This window comes from Phasianus colchicus, chromosome 10 (assembly GCF_987193195.1).
Source record: "Phasianus colchicus chromosome 10, bPhaCol1.hap1.1, whole genome shotgun sequence".
Classification (NCBI taxonomy): domain Eukaryota; kingdom Metazoa; phylum Chordata; class Aves; order Galliformes; family Phasianidae; genus Phasianus; species Phasianus colchicus.
In genome coordinates this window covers 17794024-17810281 of record NC_143445.1, presented here as the reverse complement: position 1 = coordinate 17810281, position 16258 = coordinate 17794024, and the positions used below count along the sequence as shown (strand labels likewise).

At 45.7% G+C, this 16258-nt stretch overlaps 1 protein-coding gene across 9 annotated transcripts in view; it reads right to left on the bottom strand.

The window, feature by feature from the left end:
- Nucleotides 1-76: 76 nt before the first annotated feature.
- MED12L (mediator complex subunit 12L) overlaps nucleotides 77-16258 on the bottom strand; it is a 104778-nt gene continuing 88596 nt past the window's right edge. For 2 of the 9 annotated variants that reach the window (XM_090147552.1, XM_090147558.1), the window contains 15 exons: nucleotides 15085-15196; nucleotides 13761-13850; nucleotides 12793-12902; nucleotides 12184-12319; nucleotides 11560-11721; nucleotides 9946-10308; nucleotides 8876-9032; nucleotides 7493-7701; nucleotides 5967-6017; nucleotides 5128-5217; nucleotides 4601-4812; nucleotides 3968-4124; nucleotides 3499-3561; nucleotides 1070-1154; nucleotides 77-786 (listed from right to left, as the gene is read on the bottom strand). In XM_090147552.1, coding sequence (XP_090003678.1) covers nucleotides 737-786; nucleotides 1070-1154; nucleotides 3499-3561; nucleotides 3968-4124; nucleotides 4601-4812; nucleotides 5128-5217; nucleotides 5967-6017; nucleotides 7493-7701; nucleotides 8876-9032; nucleotides 9946-10308; nucleotides 11560-11721; nucleotides 12184-12319; nucleotides 12793-12902; nucleotides 13761-13850; nucleotides 15085-15196 — 2047 coding nt within the window. In that variant the 3' untranslated portion in view covers nucleotides 77-736. The remainder of the gene's footprint in view (nucleotides 787-1069; nucleotides 1155-3498; nucleotides 3562-3967; nucleotides 4125-4600; nucleotides 4813-5127; nucleotides 5218-5966; nucleotides 6018-7492; nucleotides 7702-8875; nucleotides 9033-9945; nucleotides 10309-11559; nucleotides 11722-12183; nucleotides 12320-12792; nucleotides 12903-13760; nucleotides 13851-15084; nucleotides 15197-16258) is intronic. The other 7 variants (XM_090147556.1, XM_090147559.1, XM_090147560.1 and 4 more) reach the window with 5 other exon arrangements.

Below are 16258 nucleotides of genomic sequence, written 5' to 3'. Positions count from 1 at the left end.
CTCTGCACCCGCTGCACTCCTCCAAGGATCAGCACCGGGCGGGATGTTACAAAGACCACATATGAAGAAATGCTGCTACTTTCAGTTGGTTTATTAACATTACATTGTGGCTTTTAATATAAACTTTAAGAAGTTCTAATACAAGCAATAAACCCACTTCAGCACCTTCTTACCACAATGAGAGCGAGAGAGAATTGGTACTTTAAACAAAGAACTCTATAAAGTGCGTATGAAAATTACAGTCAAATAAACACAATTCAAATCAATGCTCGTTCTACCATCAAACAAAGAGGCGAACATCTTTATGAACAAATCAACTGTTATGCCAGGGTCAGGAGTGCCTTTGAATTCAGCAGTTTGGTCCAGCAGTTCTTAAAAAAATAATAATAATAACAAAAGAATGTTTCCCACAAATAAATAAACAAACCCAGCATTCTTTGTCCTCTTTAAAAGGAACGGGACCTAAAAAGCACCAAACTCATAAAATCTGCAATAACATTCTTCAGATAGGTCCACAAGTCCTTACCTTTAAATCTAATTAAAAGCAAAGAAACTCAACCCCCCCCGAGAACCACCTCGTTACATACTCACATCAACTGCAGCACGAAAAATAATTATGAAAATAATAAGAGAAGGAAATGAAGGTTTCCTTTCTAGCAATAAGTAGTGCATTGGATTTCGAATGTTCTGTTCTTCAGTGCAAACGGAACGTTCTGCCTCCCTCCCACCTTTGGATTCAGAAGTGTGAAGGATGCCCATACTGGTTCACTCCCTGCGGTTGGTTACCTGGTGACAAAGCAAAGGGAACGTGCTGGACAGAATGCAGCACACCACGTTTAGGCAGCAAAGCACCGTCAGCTCCCACACAGCAGTGGGGCAGCAGTGCGGGGCAGCCAGCCCTCCTGCCACGGCCCTCTGTGACCCACAGAGCCCCAGTGTGTGCCGGCTGCAGCACCGTGCTGTGACACGGCTGCTGGGTGCAGGGCCTGCTAACAGCTCCCACGTTAGTGGGACACTACCTGCACATCCCCCCACAGACAGACAGACAGACACACAGAGCTGCACTCACTGGAGAGCTGCTTCTGCAGCTGCCGGACCAGCGCCGCCGTCTGCTGCTGCTGCTGCGTCTGCTGCAGGCCCTGCCTCGGGAACTGCTGCGGAAAGGACAGGTGGCAGAAATCACAGCATGAATGCACGCTGGGTAACACAGAAAGCAATGCTCCCATCCCAGCTGAGCCCACCGCTGGCTGCTGCAGCACGGATCTCCCAGGGACGGCTCCAGGCCCTGAGCTCAGCAGAAAGTGTGACCAGAGAGCAGCCGGCAGAGCAGGGAAGGATGGTGAGAGGCAGAGCTGCCCAGCAGCGGGTCCTGAGCACATGTTAACAGCAGAGTGAGGACACATGAAACATGCTCAGAACTCCCAGGACATGTTTTCTTCATGCCCTGACATTTCACATGTCTCCAATGCTACTACAGGTGTCACAGTGTGTGCTGTTGGTCTCCCCATCCTTTCCACCTCTGCAGAGCCCAGTGTTATCCTGCACATCACTTTCAGCAACTTTGCTCTCTGTCTTGCTCAAAGCCACGGATAACCAGAACTGCTCATCAAAACTAATGTCTTTTTGGCAGTTGTAAACACCCTTGTGTAGCTGAAGAAACTTCTAGAAAGGCGTTCCTCTCAGGACAACACCACTTCAAATGACACAAAGGATAAGCACAAAGAAGAGCAGTTCACGTGCTGCAGGGTCGTGGCTGCTGGTTCCACCACAGAGAGTGCTCAGCACGTGCCATTAGCAAACCTCACTCTGATCCGAGTGCAGTCCATGGGAGGAAGACAACCCTCCCAGAACACACTGTTATGTGTGATAGAATCAAACACTGAGAGCTTCCAAAGAAATCTGCTGCTAATGAACTAAAGCCTTCAATCATTTCGAAAGCACCCTTTGGTGTAAATTCACTTCCACAAATTTGCACGCTATCTATACTGCATCAAAGCAGAATTCAGCCTCTAACTGGTACACTTGACAGTATGTGTTATTCCCTAGCTGAACAGCCCATGCAACATATTTCTCTGTGACACCAGGCAGGAGAACAAGCACTGTTCTATTTTCAGTGCTTCTACCCATCAGCCAGAAGAAAATCACTATTAATAACTTAATAGGTCAGCTACCTGCAGGTCAGACTCACAGAATCATTAAGGTTCGAAGACCTCCAAGACCTTCACCAACCCATCACTGAAGTACATATCTGTCCAGTCAAGCTGCTAAATCACAATAGATAAATCTGGATGGTCAGACCATCTGAAGCTATGGTGCTGTTAGGATGGATCCCTTTGGAGTCAGAAGTGGTGCACAGCAGAGGTGTTTCCTCCCCCTGGAAGCACAGATGTCCCCTGCATGAAGTGAAACCTGAGTGCCAGATGCTTGGGGCTGCCGAGCACAGAAAGCTGATGGCACAGCTCTGACACCTCCCTGCTCCTGAGGGTCTGTGATGCATGAGGGGCTGCTATGCCGGCTGCTGAAGTCAAAACTGTCACCACTTACTGAACTACCTATTTACTGCAGGGCCTCTGAGTTCTCTTGGTCAGTTTTCAAAATCCCATTGCTTTCCTTCTCGTTAGATCTGATGAAAGAACACGTGCTTCTACTTGCGTGCTCTTTTTTCTTTTAAAAAAACATCTTTTAATTATTAAATTATTATTAATAATAATAATTTTTAACTTTTAATAATTAAATTATTATTAATAATAATTTAATGATTAAAAAAGCATTTCTTTTAAGCATCCACAGACTCTGCTTAACAACACACCCACCCAGGCCGACAGCCTGAAGTGCAGCACAGTGACACTTGGTGGCAGCACACACTGTGCAGAGTCCGCCCGTGTTTGTTTCAGTGAAACCTCAGCTAACCAAAGGGACTTTCAGGGCTTTAGTAAGACTTCAGCTTTTTTTTTTTCTCTTTCTGAAAACCAATCCTTTACTTAAAATACATTGTGTAATCCTCTGACTAGCAGCCTCTAGTAACTGCTGAGGTTAGTGAAACGTATTAACCACACACCAGGGCTTCCTGGGGATGTGAAACCCACATGGAGTGCTCTGCTGCTGGAAGAGAGGGTGCCTGGCAGAGCTCTGCCTCTGTGGCAACCCATCAGAGTCAGTCTGCTCAAGACAAGAATACTGAGAAAAGCTTAGAAATGGATGGAAATGATCTTTCAGTAGTGATCAGATAAAGACCCCTTGTTTATCACTCCTCCCACACCTGTATGCTGCCTTTTGGTTTCTCTTTGAATTGCATTAATGCCTTTGGACTTGGCAGCAGGCAAATTCAGTGTCGCTTGTATTTCCTCCATTTTTCCAGACCGAACTTGTTCTAATTATCTTCAACCAATTAAATACGTCCGGAAAAAATGGCCATGTCCAGGAAACACGGCATTGCGAATTCAATACAAGCTTCACCCACTCTGCCCCTGCCCGAAGCTAACCATCCATCCCACTTACCAGGGGCTGCTGCGGCTGCACGGGCTGGAGATCAAGAGTCTGCTGCTGCTGTCCCTGCTGCATCTGAAAGAAGATAGGCCCTGAGACAGCAGACAACTGCACACACACCGCCTTGGGGAGCGTCCCTAAGACAGCACCACAGGTGCTCATGGCCAGTGTATGGGCTGGGACCTGGGCTGGCACACAGGAGGTCCCAGGAAGTGTGGAGCCTGCTGGTGTTCCAGCTCTGCATCATCAGCTGCACTGAGCTGAGAACATTTGTAATAACCAAAATACATTCCAAAGCTGGTATGTTTAATTTATTACATCAAAACATCCAGATGAAATGCACAACGATTTGTCAGGAATGGGCACAGATATCCACTGCATTACAATGAAAACATGGAAATAATTCCAAAGGGCCAAGGAAGGATGCATGCATTCCCTGCAGAGAAGCACCTCCTGCCTTCAGGACAGTTGGGTTCCTCACCTGGAAGAGTCTCTGCTGTCGGATCTGCTGCTGCCTCTGTCGCATTTGCTCCTGGGGCAGCTGTGCTGAGCTCAGGCTTGCATGGGTACGTGTGGCTGATGCGCTGTCCAGGCCCGTCCCTATCAATGAGTTTGGCTGCAGAGGCTGATGGGTCAACCTGGTAGAAAAATAATACAATAAAAAGGCATTCTACTTCATTTAAAGACAGAGCAGAGATAGTCTAGGAGCACAACTAAAAGCTGTAACATCAGACTTCAACAGATTCAAAAGACTGCAAGTTTTACAGAATGACTATTGTTCCAAATAGGAATGCTTCTAGAAGTACCCAAACCAGAAGCTGCACCATCCTACCACCCTGCAGGTGATGCAGGCAGGACACCGTTTCACTCTTACTCTGATAGAAGGAGCAATGAGACTACATTTCAAGCAAGCACTCTAAATGAGCATTAAAATGTTCTCTGAGAAAAACATCCATGGTTAATTACATTTCCAGAGATTCTAAACCGATTATAAAGACTTCTTACTTCCGGAAATAATGGAAAAAACTACCAAGCATGAAACACTTTGGATCTCTAGATCAAAGTCATGGTTAAACCTTGCAAGGTTACAGCTCCGAGAAGGGCAGAAGCTCACCGCTGAGCGCCCGCCAGGGGCTGCATGTAGGCAGCTGCCTGCTGCTGAGCCACGCCGCCTGGCTGCCCCGGCCGCAGCCGCTCCATCAGCACGGGGCTGGAGTGGGCTGTGTATGCCCGGGGGGTGTAGCCAGGAGAGAGCACCACGCTGCTGGGCTGCTGCTGCTGCAAAGGCATCGGGGTGCTGTACATCGTGTACCCGTGGGGCATGCTCTGCATGGAAAGCAGACAGAGAGGAGCTTCACGTTAGAGTTACATAAATCAGCGTCATTGTAAAAGTGGTCACATTACAGATTTGGCACCGAAGTATGCTCGCCTTCTACCAGAACATCACTAGGGAAAAATGGGAAAGTTACAGCCATTTACAGCTGAGCATGCAGAGAGCAGCGAGCTCCCATGGCCGAGCATCACACCACCCTAGGGCACAGGCACGATCCCAGGCAGCCTCCAGCACGGCCGGCCAGCCTGGAGGGGAAGGGGCTCAGTTTCACCTGTTGCTGTGCACTCACTCTGCAGAGCATGCAGTACCTGTGCTTGCTGAAGCCCTGGGTACTGCGGTAGCTGCGGCGTGGGTCGGACTTGCGGAGTGAAAAGAGCAGCGGGGTCCATCGGCTGACCCTGCAAGACACACGTGGTCAGGCTGGCCCTGCTCCTGACATGACATCACCACTGTGCACAGCAAGAGCAGGGAGAGGATCCCCAGCTCCTCCAGAAGTGCCCGGCCCTGAGCTGCCTGTGGAGCAGGGGCAGGGCTGGCCCTGACCTCTGGCAGAGGCACTTCTCCACCACTGCAGCACTGCAGCCGTCTGCCAACAAGGCTGCTGCTGTTTAAAGGGCAGGCGCCCTTTAAAATGGAGTTTTGCAAAGAATTTCTCCTGTCTTAGGAGGATGAAAGTACACGTCGCAGAGACTGACATCATCTCTTTTCCCCAGGAATGACTGAGTCTTGTGAAACATTAGCACTGATCTCTAAGCAGCAGAGGGCCCAAAGCAGGGCTGCTCCCACTGCATGCCCTGCCCAGCACAGGGCTGCAACACCGGGCAAAATGGGAGAGCACAAGCCATGCTTGGATGGACGTGGTGTCAGGGAGTACTGAGACTACTGTGACCTCTCACAATGAGAAACACAACACCCTCTGAAGAGGAAAAGTACAGTGATGATGCAGTTATTGGGAATGTTTGTAACAAAAATATTTTGTGTGTGCAAGTATATTTACAGCCTTCTCCATGCAGCCACTGCACTGCTGAGCCATGAGGAGTGCCCAAAGCATATCATTCCCATTGAAAGCAGAGTGCAGCCTGGGTGCTGGAAGGAATGACTGTTTGTGCAAAAGAGAAAAGAAAGTTCACAATCCCCGAGCAGTTACCATTATGTTGTCAAAGCCATCCTGAAGGGGTACGGCAGAGCTACTGACATCCTGAAGAAAAAGGACAGGCAAGAAAATAGCAAACAATACACAGAATACACATTCCTAGGCTCAGAGTGCTGGTGGAGCAGCACAGCACCCTCACAGTGCCCACCTCACCTGCCTGCACCCACAGCACGTGGTGCTGGAAATGATGGCAGAGTCCTTCTGGGTGTTCCATGACACTAATAAGCCTCAGTATTTTTATAACATGAAACACAAAACATGGAAAGGACTCCCTGCCATCCGCAAGAGCCTATTAATGCTACACATAATATGCAACATTTTTTGGATAAAGCACGGTCTTTGCAAAACCTGCACACAGCCCTTCCTGTAAAAGAGCTTAGCACTGCAGATCGGGTTGGTACAAACTGGTGTCACAGAACCACCCTCTCCGTGGGCTCAGGCTGAGCAGGGAGTTCCATTCTCCAGCTGTAGAGATACAAAATACAAAGAAGCCTTTCCTACTGAAGCTCAGCCAAACAACCTATGTCACATAGTAGCAGTGGTCACAAGTTGTCTTGTTTCTCTATTTCCAAACACTCCGTACAGGCATACCTGCACACCTGCATAGCATTCCCTGCCCTGTCACCAGGCACTGCACCCCAGGATCCAGCTGTGCCTGGTGCAGGGCAGTGAGGCTGGACCTGGTGCATCTCCAGGTTGGATCTGGGCTTTGTGTGCATCACAGGAGAGAAACTGAAGAAGGGATGATAGTGATGATGAGGGAGCTCTAACGAAATGCACAGCTTGAGAGCAAAGATTGAAGGCAAGAACTTAGCATAAGGACAACACAATACAGATGACCGCAGAGATAGTAGGATTGGGTACAGAAGGACTTTAAAAGTGAGAAGTTACTGGTTGTACCACCAACTACTGTACACACACTGTTGTTTGTCTGCAATAGGAAAAGCAATTTTCGTCTCCTGACGCCATCAATTTAGCAGCAGCCTGGCTGTAACCATGTTCTAAAAACTAGCTCAGGCTCCGAAGGGAGCTGCACAGCAGGCATGTGTGGTTTGGCACATGGCAACATTACCCTGCAAAGCATTAGGAGAAAATATCAGCTGCTTCTGAGAACATGCACGCCCGTGTGCATGTGTATGGAAACAGCATCTGATGGAATTTTGGAATTCCAAGAATTTTCCCTGGAATTTTTGTACGTAAGGAGTACTTGCTGCCGACTGGCAGTGTGGTGGTACACAGCACCGCGCCATTCCATCAGGAAAGCCACTGTGAAACAACAGGAAACTGCTATAACATCAAATACCAGAAGCAAAATCTGATTTTAGGAAACAGAGTGAAAACAGAAGGGGCTATGAGACCCAAGGGCAGGAAGTATGAGCCCCCCTTAAGCAACACTTAAGAAGTTACTGTGACTGTAAATGTCAGCTGGCTCCCCACTCGGTAAGCCTAGGTAGGGCAAGCAGCCTTAGCAGAAGGTAAAAGCACTGTGCTGCTCATCAGCCCTGGGGCTTTGGACAAACCTGCTGGAGAGACCGTGCCTGTGCTTGGTGCCTGAGGAGCCGCTGCTGCTGCTCTTGCTGCAGGAGTTTCATCTGGAGCAACTGCTGCTGAGGTGTGACCGCGTGGAGGGAGGGGGGCTGCAGCACGGAGCGCCGCTGCAGCATGTTGGACAGGGCCTGCTTCGTGTTGGCTGGGACGAAGGAGCTCGTTGGATCCAGCCTGGAACCACCTGAAAGCCACCCAGAGCACAAACATACGGCTGTATTCTGTGCAAAAGCTGTCAGTACAGATCGCTGCTAATTCACCGGCTTCCACTTGGTTGGCTCTACCATAACGATGGTAAGCTCATCTCCGTAAAGGAAGGCAAGGAACTGGACTCAACCAGATTTCTGGATGGAAAAATTAAAAGGGCAAAAGAGCTTTGAAAGCTACCACTTGCAAATGAGAATGGAAAGTAAAAAGGCTATGGGCTGCATCCACTACATCACACGGAATGTTTGACTGCTACTGAAAAGCAAAATTTGCATGCCAGATCAAAAGCTCATCATGTCAAGCCATGTTATCATGAGATGGCAATGATTAATGCATTCTGTGCTACCTGATAGAAAAATATGGACCTGTGGGTCAACAGATTTACAAGGGTACATCTTATCCACTTTTTTCTTTCTGCTTTTTTAATGATCTTCTCTTAATTTCCTAGACACTGACTGGTATTTTCTGAAGACTTTTATGCATCTTAAATACAGGTCTAGATATATTTGGAGCTTTAGAAAAAAATATTCGACATTTATAACTGGAAGCAAACGTCTGCACTTCTGTGCATAATACCTGAGTAGAGCAGAACATCTATTTTTCAAAACATCTGCTACACACACCTCTAAAATACGTCGCTTAAATTGTCTACACCCTGCCTGGAAGAAACAAATGTACAAAAAAAAAAAAAAATCAGCTCAACACAAATGCTGGAAAAATAAAAAAAAGTCAACCTGCTGATTATTTATTCCATCTAGTAGATGTTAAATTAGCCACCGTGGTTCTCGGTCTGGATCAAATTAGAAATGAAATAGCCCCAAGGTCATTTGTTTCTTCTAATCATCTCTCCCTTATTTAACTCCTCACTGAACTTATACAGTTTTCTTAGAAGAAAAATCCATCAGTGTCACAAAAAAGCACCACAAACCCATCAGCAAGTCACTCCTGCTTCTCTACCAAATTAGTTCAACAGCTTAACATAGACAGACCTACTAATGGAGAGCTCTTCTGAAAAATGGCTAACTGCAGGAATAAAGCAAATGGCACTGGTATCACAGCCTGCCTCAGAGTCAGGAACAAAACCCGGCTGCACTAAGTCAAATTTACCACCCAGCAACAAGAAGAGAGGTGAACTCAAAGCTCAGACATACCTGGAGGGAGGGGCTGGTTCTGTGCGAAGAAGCCAGGCTGCTGCGGCTGCCCCATGATGGTGTAGCCCCACAAGGCAGACTGAGGATGCTGCATCATTTGTGAGGGAACGGGCGAGTAATTGGGAGGCACTCTGTATAAGCTGTTCGGTGGATATTCCTTAAAATATACAGTAAAAGCAAATGTTACTGACATTCATACCTTACTAACTCATAAATAATGCCAATTTTCCTACTAAATTATTAAAGGATAGAGACAGTTCCCATTGTCACTTGCAATGATGTAAAAAACAGATTAAGTCTCAGGCTGCCCACAGGTAATTAACACTAACAACTTCACAGAGACACCATCCATTTCTATCTTATTAGCAAGCACCTTCGGCAGCTACCATTAGGCACAGCACAAGCACGGTGCATCTGTACTGTATTTGAAAGGAAATAACAGGAGGATCTTAACTGAAATATCAAAAAGGCCAGAAAACGATGTCCAAGTTACACTTATTTAAGACGCCACACAATGACAAACGTATGCAGTTATGCAGGTGCTGCTGGACATGTCTTCCAAACCCTTACTCTATTGAGATTTTCACCCACACCTCAAAAAACATGAAAACCAACAGGGCCAACACAGCAAGCGGCTCAGAACAAACTATACAGTAAAAAGGTGTAGCTGTGTGGAAGAGCCTCCTTCTAATCATTCTCTGTTTGAACGGGACCCAGGTTTGAGCCAACATGTTTGCTCTCAGGACATAATTTGAGCAGGAGGAATTTCAGAAAGTGAGAAAGAATGTATCTGCTATAATTTTACACCAAATGCGGAAGCATGCATAGAACCTGAGCAATACTCAGTGAGCTAAGATCCAGCCTAGCACCGTTTACATAGCATGGAAGGTCCTTTGCACGGTACTCTCTTCTACATTGATTGTATTTGATAGAAACCCACCCTCCTGCTGACCATTTCCATTCACTCCCTTTAATGGAACCCCTCCAGGTAGGGCACAACTTATGAATGCAGCAAAGACAGCAAGGCGACGGGATGTTCCCAGCTCTGCACGGGGGCACCAACCGCTTACATCAGCCTTAGAGCTTGACTTTGACTTCCTCTTCCTGCCCTTTGTCTTCTTCTCGTCATCCGCGGCGTGTTTTCCCTGATCAGAAAGCTCTCCTGACTTCCTTTCTGGTTCCTGAGACACAGGGGTGGTGGGCTCTTCCTCCTCCTCCTCGGGAGGCAGAGGCAAGGGCTCGAGGTAGTAGCTCCGCGGCTTGGGTTTGGGGTGCGCGTGATACAGGAGCAGATGCTGCTGCTCCTCGTATTTGATCACCTTCCTGTCCACACGAACTGTACCAAACCATGCCCAGGAGAGAGGAGCGGGATTTTTATGACCTTCAAATAAGTCCCAAGGGGACACCTTTTGTTTTGCTGAAACCTGAAGACCCTGTATTAAAATAAAAGTGAAGGCAGCACTTTAGGGAAGCCGAACACCACAGCAAACTACTTGCTTTTGTACATCATGATTTGAGTCACAAAATCCAGTGAGGGTCCTTTCCCCCAACAGAACATACCAAGTGCACGCTGATGGGACTTCAGCCTCCACCCAAAGCTGCTGCTGGATAAAAGCTGTTATATTTTTATAGTAGCATTTGTTTGTAGCCATGCGAAAAATCTCAAGTTCCATCAATCATGTTTAGGAGGAAAAGAGATACTGTAGAATTACAATGTCTAGCTTTCTTCCTTACATAAATTCACCATAAAAAAATGCTGGCAAAAAGCCCTATCAGCACACTTTGTATTTTCCCTTTCTTTTCTCCGTGTTTTGTAAGCAGGAGCACCCCCTGCATTGTCCTCCCAGCATGTAACAGGACAAAAGGTTTCCAGGTCAATCAAGCTCTCACATGTAGGATTCTGATGAAAAAGCAAATACTGTTGTAAGAGTTTCTGCTCTTCAGCTACAAGAAGATATAATTTTCCTTTTCGGTCAGTCAAGATGCTGGACTGCAAAATCAACAAGCTTCTGTCAGCACTCATTACATGAGGAGTCACAAAATGGCCGTGTTCTGTGCATCACCCAGCTCTTGTTTGTACAGGCTTTGGTGACAGACTTATGGACAAATCAGAAGGTGATTTCTGTCTCACAAACCCCTGAGCTTGTATGGGTGGCATAAAGCTGTATCCATTCCAGGGGCACACAGATGAAGAGCTCTGACCTATCTATCTGTCAGCTTGGGCGAGTTGTCATCCTGCTGAAGCAGGATGGTGGCACTGCCACACGTCGCACCACAATGCTGGAATCTGAAAGGCCCTCTCCAAACCCACTCCTGGCTTCACACACTGCCCAAGAACCTTCATATGGATCATGCAAACAAACACCCTGCATGTGTATTGAAAACAGAATTACATTTGGTACCAAAACCCAGTCAGTCATTTACAACTGATCTGAACAGCGGGGTCCTGCAGACCTGGCACTGCACACTTCTGCATCATTGCTCGATTACAGGGACTGCACTGCTGAGGCTGAAGTTTAGTAATGACTGAATGCATTAGCAAGTTGTACTACAGCAGAAGTACAATACTTTTTGGACACTGGACATAAATGTGTGTATTATACAAGCTGTACATGTTTGCTTGAATTTCCCATGCATCAAAACATTACGAAAAAACAGAGATGAAGGTATACATTTACTCTTGCCTGTTTCTTATCAATGGAGTCAAACCCTGCAATTTTGTTGCCCTTGGTGTCGATCAAGGATCCCATTGGCTCACAAGTAATAATATCACATGTCTGCTTTGGCAAAGGGAGCAGCTGGCGAACCTTGTCAATGCTGTCCGACCGCTTGTCTCCCAGCTCCTTCTAAGGGATAAACAAAGTGCTCAGTCAAACAGGAAGGTGGAAAAAAAGGAAGAGAAACACTGCACGGCTTTCACTATTAGAAAATGTCCAGTTTGGGGATGAATCATTCTCCTGTGCTTTTACTAAATTTAAACAAGTCTCTTTGCAGGCCTGTTTAGCTTGGTTTTAAGAAAACAAGTTACCTTGTTGGAGTAGATCATACGACATATGTAACACAAAGTAAATGCAAGCTTAGTGCCTCAAACATGAACAAAGAGAAACAATTAAGTCTCTTTCAGGGTTCTGAATGCAATGTAACGATAAGAAGTATCTTAGTAGTTTGTCTCCCTCACATTCCTAATTTTTTATTTCCTCCTTTTCTTCCTTATTACTAATGCCACTTCATTCCCCCTTCTCTTTCCAAGGCACCAGAAATGACAAGATTCAAAAGAAATGCTGGAAATGATGAGACACAACACTTACTTTTAACTTTTTCACTAAATTCATGTAAGCCCTTTTGTTTTCCTCGGGTCCTCCTTGGGAAGCACTGGACAAGTCGGAGGCGAGCGTCCCGTTGATGAGGACGCCCAGCATATCCAGCACGGTTGTGAACAATTCGCTGAGAGCGAAATGACAAATGTCACTTTGAGGAACTGCCGCCTGGCGAGAGACCCAGGGACAGACATTCACAGCAAAGGCCACGCACGCAGCTCTTCACAAAAGCTGAACTCTGCGGTGCTTTCTGCAGGCACACATCTCAGCATGCACACATAGCCCCGTGTGTGGTGCTGGTGGATCTCCCAGGGTACACATAAATCTTAGCGTGCACCGCAGCACAGAGCTGCTATCAGATGGCCACCAGGAACCAGAGCTCTGCTATGGGAAAGCACCCAGGTAAGTGCTCATTAAGAAGCAATGTAAACAGTTGTTCCGGTGCTTTCCAGAACAGAAGTGCTCCCTAGCTGAGCCCAGCTCTGAGCATGTAAGTTGCACCCAAGCAATAACAGAATAATAAGAAGAAAAATACAGCGATAGCATACATGCAATCTAGACTGAACAACACATTAATTAGCTTGTTTGAGCAGCACATACTTGTTGGTCTGCATATCAACTGTTCCTGAAGTGATTATCTGGAGGAGCAGAAGTGCCCAGTCTGTGGTCCACTGGGTACTCCTCTGCACAGTATCGAACATGCCACCCACCTGCAAAATAACGCAGCAGATAGCAAAGCTCTGCATTTGTCTCACGGACGCACACTTCCATGACCACGTCTATTACTTATGAATAAAACTGCCAGTCAGCCCCACGTCTTCCTGTGTGCTGACTGCCATCCTGATGTGCTGACCTTAAGTAACTTTTCTCCCCACCCCACGCTCTCAGCAATGTTTCACTTAAGAAGGAACTGTGGAAAAGCATTACAGTGCTCTGTCAAGCTTCACATCTTCACCTGCATGGTTGATGCAACAAATTTTGAAGTGTGTGAACAGATTCTCAAAACTGAAAAGGTGCTGAAATAAAACTTCATAGTTACTGCCTTCCCTCTGTATGAAAAAAAACAAAAACAAACCGGTGCACAGAAAAGGATGCGAAGAACAAGACAGCACTGAATGAAAACTGCTAAATGATATGCTTTACCCCATGAACATTTTTTCCTAATTTTTACCAATACTGTATGTTAATGCAAAATACGCCTTTCCATCAGAACTAGTCTGAAACAAGAGAGGTGAGAAGGGCACAGACCTCCTTGCTTTGCTGTGTCAGGGCATGGGGGCACTGAGTCCCTGCTGCCACAGCCAGCTCCACTTGGGGCCACCACACCCGTCCCCATGTCCCCAGCCAAGGGCCTCAGCCCACCCTGCAGGGCTGTGTCTGAGCATCCCTTCACCTCCAGCTCTGACCCTGACCCCCCTCCTGTGCACTGACATCCCATCTCCATCCTGAGGGAGATGACAGATGCCCCTCAGATCCCAATGCTCAGGGAGTGCCAGCCCCCGCAGTGCCACAAGCAGCACTTCAGAGCAGCTGCTACAACACTTCATACCAACAGAAGATTTTCTTACCAAATTTAGACGAAGCTGTAAGGCTTCATGCATCATCTGTCTAGCTTTAACATCGCCCTGGTACCGTTCTTCCCTCCAGTTACTAAGGATCTAAGAGAAACCATTTGATTAAGGTTGTTTTCCACTTGCACAGGAATTTTCTCCCTATAAAATTTATGGTTTTGTGACTATTATCTTTAAGGAAAAAGGAAGCAGTATTAATCCTCATATACTCATACCCCTTCAAAGCTTAGAGCAGATTAAACAAACTAAAGAAATGTAAATATTTATAAAGAGCTGATGTTCTGCTATCAATTATATGACTAGATCTTCCTGATGCAACAAAAGGAAAATGAGCAGCTTGGTTGTGTTTAAGAACACAGTCTCAAACATTCCATTAAACTGGGTATGTAAATGGATCTCTTGCACGGGACGCAGCTTCCCAGCAAAAAATGTTGGGTGCACAGGACAAGAAATGAGCAGAATCTCAGGGAAACTGCACCTGCTGTGTTACAGGGGGAAGCCACACAGCAGAAGAAGAGTCCACATGGCAGTACTACCAGGAAAAAAAAAAAACATCAAAAGAAATACCAAGGGAAAAAAAAAGGTCAAAGGAATGAATTTAACCAGGATGTGGAAGTCAGGGCCTGGAGTTGCACTGAGAGGCAATATGAGCAAATAATGGCCCTACAAGTACTAATTTTCATTGTCACAGTAAGTTAGAGAAACTAGAGACAGAAAAAAAGAGACATCATTGCACCACACCATGCACTGCGTATGTTCACTTAAAGGACAGTCTGGAGGAGTTAATGAAGTTCATGCAGGTACAGCAGGAACCGGGTGGGAACAAGGAGGCAGAGCAGAATCAGCAGGGGGTGTGAACGAGCACTGGGGATTCAAACAAAGAGCAGTAGGGATGGTTTCTGTAGGCAATTTGCCAGTTAGAGACTAGCAGTATTTAAAAACACACACACACATATATATATGTTTTATAGTTTCAAGTTTCAAACCTATAAAAGTTTCAAACCTATAAAGTTTCAAACCTATAAAAACTTCTTAAGACCAAATGAGAGACTGAGAAGCTTCCTCTCAGGACAAGAACTGAGCCAGGAAAGAACTGAACCAGACTCACATTCATTAAATTTTGCTGTAACCATTTTAGAAAAAAAAAAAAAGATGATGATTTCTCTCTAACAAATGGATACAACTTTTCCCCATTTTTTTTTCACTGCTCCTTCCAGCAGACCACATGTCACAATTCTCCTGGTTTGAACCCCTCCTGTACACGTCGAACTGGTGACACAAACGTCCACTGAAGGTGCTCATGATTACATGCTCGTTTTACCTGATTGACTTGATTCTGCAGTGATGTTAGGAGCCCTTCCCGCTGCTCATCCTGTCCCTTAAGGCAAGTAAGTACCAAAGAAAGGAAAGGTTGCTGACTCAAGAGAGACATGCTTTAGGAGAGACAAACACAGAAGTCAATTAGTAATGTTATTTTGATAGTTCCCATCTCCACTCCCATCTTTGTTTTGTCTATTTTTTTTTTTTTTCTGGAAGTAGCATTGCCTACATTTATGTCTGTTTCTGTTTTTGTAAATGAAAGCCTCACCAGATGAATTAAAAGAACGTGCACCTAGAAGTAGGAAGATTAGCAGCCAGTTATTATACGTGTGAGTGCTGAGAACCCACCTAGCTCAGGGCACTGCATGGCCAAGAATTACATGGACACTTGCAGGTCTGACTCAGAACACGTTATTTTAATACTGCTTTCATTAACTAGGGATATAATTGTGGTGGAGACCAGACAGCTAAACCTTCTAATCCATTTAGTGGCCCGAAGTGAATCCCAAGTTTCCCCTCTGAGCACTGACTAAAATGAAAGCCAACTGAATCCCACTAAAATTTTACCATGGGTTTAGCATATGTAAATCCAGAGGTAGCTTTAGCTGGTTGCAGGAAGCATGCCATAACAGTGTAAGGGCATTCAGAATCCATATATATGTTCTTTAGAGTACTGTGTATCTGTTATGAACATAAATTCAGGCAAACTGAGAGAAACGTGCAGAGATAAATCTGGGAGTACAATAAGTGAAGGAGAAGAGACACTAAAAATGTGAGCAAAGGGCTGAGTAACAGTTCATGCAATGATTTTTACAGTTTTAGCTATGTAAACTCCTAGGAAATGACACACATCTTGAACACAATAAAACATACATCCATGCATACACATTTATTTCATATAGGCATTCATTTCAACACCTGCTTTCATTTGGCATTTAACTTGACTTTAGCAATTTCAGTGACAACCAGACTAAAGGGACAGCAAAATCTTTAGGCCCTGTAAGACAAACCAATTAGAAGGCCTACATTTTCAAAAATCATGTTAAATGGGGATTTTTCAGAGCTAAGCAACAACGTGGTAGGAGTACCTGTTAGCTTTTGCATTAATTGCCATAAGAAAAAAATGACAATTTGCAAGACAACCATTATTGCAATTGCAATCCTTGCTACACAAA